At 45.2% G+C, this 5,284-nt stretch overlaps 1 protein-coding gene across 4 annotated transcripts; it reads left to right on the forward strand.

The window, feature by feature from the left end:
• The first annotated feature begins 227 nt into the window (after positions 1 to 227).
• LOC133902121 (ethylene-responsive transcription factor ERF118-like) lies at positions 228 to 4,296 on the forward strand. 4 transcript variants are annotated; one of them, XM_062343709.1, is made up of 6 exons: positions 228 to 503; positions 908 to 1,076; positions 1,708 to 2,003; positions 2,622 to 2,734; positions 2,856 to 3,088; positions 3,175 to 4,296. In XM_062343709.1, exon 6 carries the CDS (start codon positions 3,237 to 3,239, stop codon positions 4,086 to 4,088), a length of 852 nt encoding a protein of 283 aa, XP_062199693.1. In that variant the 5' UTR covers positions 228 to 503; positions 908 to 1,076; positions 1,708 to 2,003; positions 2,622 to 2,734; positions 2,856 to 3,088; positions 3,175 to 3,236; the 3' UTR covers positions 4,089 to 4,296. The 4 variants fall into 4 exon arrangements, with proteins under 4 accessions (XP_062199693.1, XP_062199691.1, XP_062199694.1 ...); XM_062343707.1 differs by lacking the exon at positions 1,708 to 2,003; XM_062343710.1 differs by lacking the exon at positions 1,708 to 2,003 and having other exon boundaries at positions 2,856 to 3,068; positions 3,171 to 4,296.
• Positions 4,297 to 5,284: the final 988 nt, after the last annotated feature.

Consider the following 5,284-nt stretch of genomic DNA (forward strand, 5'->3'; position numbering starts at 1 on the left):
GTACCATATACCCCTATATAATATCCTGTATTAGTAGCCACTTATAATTAGAGCATTTGATTTTTTACCACTCTATTATTTGATAGAGCATCAAATTTAGCATTCGATTATAGACTCAGAAGACTATTTATTAGTCTCAACAAAGAATTATCACTCTAATAAAATAGAAAAAATAAATATTTTCGTGTAATTACTCCCCTTGAGCCATAAGGTCACACGTTTCGTCTCCCCGCTCCGCTCGTCCCCAGTCTTCTCATCTCCCCTCCCCTGCTCCTCCAGCGGAAGCCACTAAACCCCTCGCCTTCCTCCCCTCCCCCTCCCGGAGAGAGATCAAATACGCCAAATCCCCGCTCCCCGCGCTAAACCCTCCGATCCGATCCGGCCCTCCGGATTCGGAGCCGCTGCTGTTGCCGCGTCCCGGTCCCCCTCCCATTCCGCCGGCTTCACCGCCCCGATCAGTCCCCAGCTCGGGCATCGGAGATCGCCGTGGCACCCACGCTCGTGTAAGCAGTGTGCCTAGTTGATTGTCCCGCTCTCTCGCGAGAATCGAGCGCCCTATCGTGCCGTCGCGTGGAGTTTGGATCCGTCTCTCCCCTCGCCGCCTGCTCTGTTTCTTGTTGCGGGAAAGTTTGGATTTTTTTCGTTTTGCGGGATTTGATCGGGCAATCTGGTGGGATTCTTGGGGTTCAGTACGATTTCGAGCTGGTTATTTCTTTCCTGTTTTGGGGCGATTTTCCTTGGGCATCACGCCGGTGCCAATATGATACTTTCCTTTTCTTTCCATGGAATTGCTAGCCAAAAAAACATGGAAACTTTCCTTCCCGTTTAATTCTAATCTGTTCTCTTCTTGGTTGGGTTATAATCTATTCTTCTCACTCGTTTTCGGTGGTGTTGGTGATTTGGGCAGAGAGCAGGAGTGGAGTAGCCCTCGCCGCGCGCTGTTGATTTATGTCGCCTGCTCTGCTGCCGCTCCATGGTTCTGAGCTCCCGTCGACACCAGCCGCCTCTTGCTCCCTTCTCCTCCAGCCTTGGCAGAGGGGCGCCAGAGCCTGCTGGTCTCGCTTCAGGATCTCACGGTAATTTTTTCCCTGCTCGATTGGTTGATGGATGCGAAGATTTCCTACTCTGTTCTAATCTAACCTGTCCCTGTTTAGTTGCGTATGAAACAGGCTCTGTTAATCTTCCATGTAGGTCCCAAACCTATCCCTGTTTAGTCTACTCTGTTCCTTATTTTTCTGCTCAATAAAGTATTTATTTATGCTTGAAGGTTTAGAGATTAGAAAATCTGTTGTCTCTCTGTTTGACGTTAATAGTTTCTTCATCTAAGCTGTCGTTAAGTATTTATTTATGCTTGAAGGTTTAGAGATTAGAAAATCTGTTGTCTCTCTGTTTGACGTTAATAGTTTCTTTATCTATGCTGTCGTTCTTGTGTTCTCAAAGCATCTGGAACCGACTTCTTCTTAAATCTAGTTATATATATATATATATAAATAAATAAATAAGTTTCTTTAAAAGATTTTCTCCATACTTCTCTGCGTACTCCAGCTAAATCTCACAATTCCACACACCTGTGTTTTATTAATATCCAATTCCCCGACTCCACCGCCTCTGCTACCGCTCACTAATGTCCATCCTGTCCGTGCTGCCTTCATGTCCGCACCTTGCCGCGCATCGCCTTTCCTCACGCCCACTCCGCTTTCTCTGCAGTTGCCATCGCGATCCGCGCGAGCTCCCACGCTGATCGCCCTGCGCTGCCGCCTCCCCCTCTCGCCTCTATGCCTGCCTCTCCCGCGCCACCGAGTTCTGCCCCTCCCACGCCGCCACCCACGTCTCCGTCTCCACCCCCAGCCACTAGATCGCTGTCAACATCGACCGCGCAGAGCTCTTCTGCCCCGCCTACGGGGACCAGGTCTACGATCCTAATTTCGAGACCGTCGTCAATGAGGAGGGCCGACAAGTCCATGACACTGCCCCGTCCTCCGCCGCCGCCTTCCCGTCTCGAGGTTCGTCTCCTCCCACCCCTGCTGATTTAGCGAACTCGTTTGCGGCCTCTTGATTTGGCGAGCGATGTGAAGGAGATAGCGAGCTGACGAAAATGACAAAGGTGTGGGGAGCTGGCTGGAGCCCATTTTTGGGCCCGAATAGCTACATCTAGCGATGCCGAGCGACTTAGCAACTCGGCTAGAGATGCTCTTAGTTTACTTGTTTTAGCGGTCTTTGTTTCTTGTTTGCTTAATGTAAGCATCAAAGATTTGTCTTTTGTCGTTCCCCAAAAGAGGAAATAAATGATGTATTGTCATCGTGCAGTTGCAAATATGCTGGTTGCCATGATAAATTATTCCCTTGTCATTGCAATTATTTTGTGAATTTCTGGTCTAGCCACATCAATTTTTCTCCTGAACTACATTTGGAGATAACCAAGTTACAATGTTAGTTTCGTGTCCCGTTTCATCTGAACATTAAAGTAGTTGCCTCATTAGTTTGGCATGCAAAGTGGATGTGTCCTTACATATGTTCATATCTGTATGCAAGTCCATTGCAACAGTTTCATAATCCAATAGTGTTTGATTTCAGTTCTTTCAAGTTGGAAAGTTTCTTACAGTAATGTATGATGGTTTCAGATTTGGATTTGGGGTAAAGTACTCTGGGTTTCTGCATTTAGACCCTTGCTTCTTACTTTGCCGTACTTGAGGCAGTAACAATTCAAGAATCCCCCAAATCACAACAAATCTTGGTAAGTGTTGACTGCAAGGATGTGTACTCCGCAAATAGAAAATATCAACGAGTATCTGCCATTTCCGTTTCAAAAACTTTCTGGTTTACCTTACCATCTTGTCTGATTTTAATACTATCAGGTCTGCTTTGGGTGGATTGAGTTCGGCACCCATCTTTTAGTTCAGACAAACAATCAGAATTCTGATTTCTGAGACGTCTTCGACGAAGAGAACAATCCTCCGAGACATCTTTCTCCAGTTTTGATCTGAAGTTGGAGAGAATCTTTGTTCTGATTTTACGAGATTCCGTGCTGCAGCTGTAGAGCAGATCAGGAGTCTTTGTCCCGATTTTGTGTAAACATTCTACTCGTTATGTGAACATCTTTTCTGTTCCAAATCTGTGCCATTGTATCATAGTGTGAGCATATTTGACGCACTCACGAACCTTCCTTGCAGGTAGCAGTTGAGGGAAGAATTCAATATTATCTTGACCTGACTTGGAATCTGGAAGTTTGCTACAAGATGATGCCCTCAATGCAGAAGGTCCGCATTTTCTGCTGTGATCCTGATGCTACCGACTCCTCCGATGACGAAGATGATAAGAAAGCCTACAAGGAAAAGAAAATGATTAGAGAGGTGCTAGTTCCGGTGAACTCTAAAACCTCAAAACCTCTGAAGACCCTCGTGCCATGTGGGATGAAGGATCGGAAGGGTCCAGAGAAGGAGCCAACGAGCAGGTACCGTGGTGTGCGCCGGCGGGCCTGGGGTCGGTGGGCAGCAGAGATTCGCGACCCTGTGAGAAAGACCCGGAAATGGATCGGCACATATAACACTGAGGAGGAGGCTGCTGCGGCATACCAGGCATATGCGAACCAGTTCCGCGCAGAGAAGCTGGCCATGAAAGCTCAACGGTTTGTATCAGAACGTGCAGCTTTGTCCAGCTCGTCCTCGGTCTCCTGCGTTTCTTCATCCTTCTCGTGCGAGCAGGAGGACCAAGAACAGCATCACAGACTATTAAAGGAGATATGCCCTGAGTCTGTGGATGAAAGCTTACTGAACTTTTCCCCCACACCTAGAGCCAAGGAGATTTCAGTGGATGCCTTGCTAGGCCGGATAGATGAGCTTCCTGTCAGTGACTCTGTCAGCCTGGCTGATGAACTCCCGCATGATGATTTCACCAGGCTGGAAGAAGTGTTCCCGATCAGTGATTTTATCGGTGCGACACATGAGCCTCTGGATAATGACTATATTGGCCTGGCAGACATCAGCCACCTGCCTTTTCCAATTAAGGACCCAGAGTTCGACCTGGATGTGGAGCTTGATTGGAATGGGTTCGACTTCGCTTCAATGGAACATGAACTCGAGGTCCTTTGAGGCTGCATCAGAGATGTGTTTACTGAAACCGGCTCTTGATGATGTTGTATTATGTGGAAACCTGCTCTTCATGTTCACTGAGTTGTCCGAATGCTTCAATGAATTCAGACTTCAGTCTAATATGTAACAAGTTTCAAGTAATATGCACATATTCTAATCTCAGATCTGCCATGAGTTGATCCTGATAAATCTTCACTTGTTTGCAGTCTTTATGTTGTGCATATTTTTTGGCCTCTTATTCCATAACTGCATTTTCGGTAATCCGCCGTCGCTTTCTGCTAGTAATTTTTAGTGGTCCTGTCAGATTTCAGTGCTAAATGTTCGGAATAGCATAGTTTGAGCCAATGGAACTGGATTGTTAATGAGAACTAATCAAGATAAAGTAGTTAGTTTTGGAAAGTTGGATAAAAACAATTTAAAATATTACTGGACCTAAATAGATATGGTAAGATCTTCTTAGTTAGTATCTAATAAAACTTGATACATGAGCATAATTTCCTTCCCCGAGAGAAGATATTTGTATTTGTTATGTCATATATGTTGTCCTCTGAGATGGGAATTACTGTCTTTAATTTGGGTACCAAGAGTTGTTCATTTGGAACATCATGTGCTGAAATTAAACTATAGATTCGTAGTATGATGACAAGAGTTATGCATCTGCATCACCATACACTAAAGGTGTAATATCCACATATTGTAGCAGAAGTTGATCAAGATACATCCTGAGCTGGTATCCACAGGACATATCTGTTCTCAAGTAACTCTATGTTCGGGGAATAGCCTATCCCCCTATGGTGTCGAGTAAATGCACGTAGCCCTAAGAGAAAGAGGTTTACATCAGTTCATATCCGTCTGATTTTCTATTGCGACAGTTTCATATTCAAGTAGTGTTCGTATTTTAGTGAAAGAATCCTATAGTAATGTGCAGTTGTTTCATAATTGGATTTGGGGTGAAGTACTCTGGGTTCCTGCATTTAGACCCTTGCTTCCTACTTGGCATCACCTGAGGCAGTACGAGTTCAAGAATCCCCCAAATCACAATCAATCTTGGTAAGTGTTAAACTACAGGGAAATATATACTTCGAACAAAGAAAATGTCAACGATTACCTGCTATTTCCATTACTAAAGCTTTCCCCTTTCTTAACTTCGATGAGCCCTTGTCTTAGAATCTTGCCTGATTTGAATGCTAACAGGT

The sequence above is a fragment of the Phragmites australis genome, chromosome 20, assembly GCF_958298935.1.
Source record: "Phragmites australis chromosome 20, lpPhrAust1.1, whole genome shotgun sequence".
Classification (NCBI taxonomy): Eukaryota; Viridiplantae; Streptophyta; class Magnoliopsida; order Poales; family Poaceae; genus Phragmites; species Phragmites australis.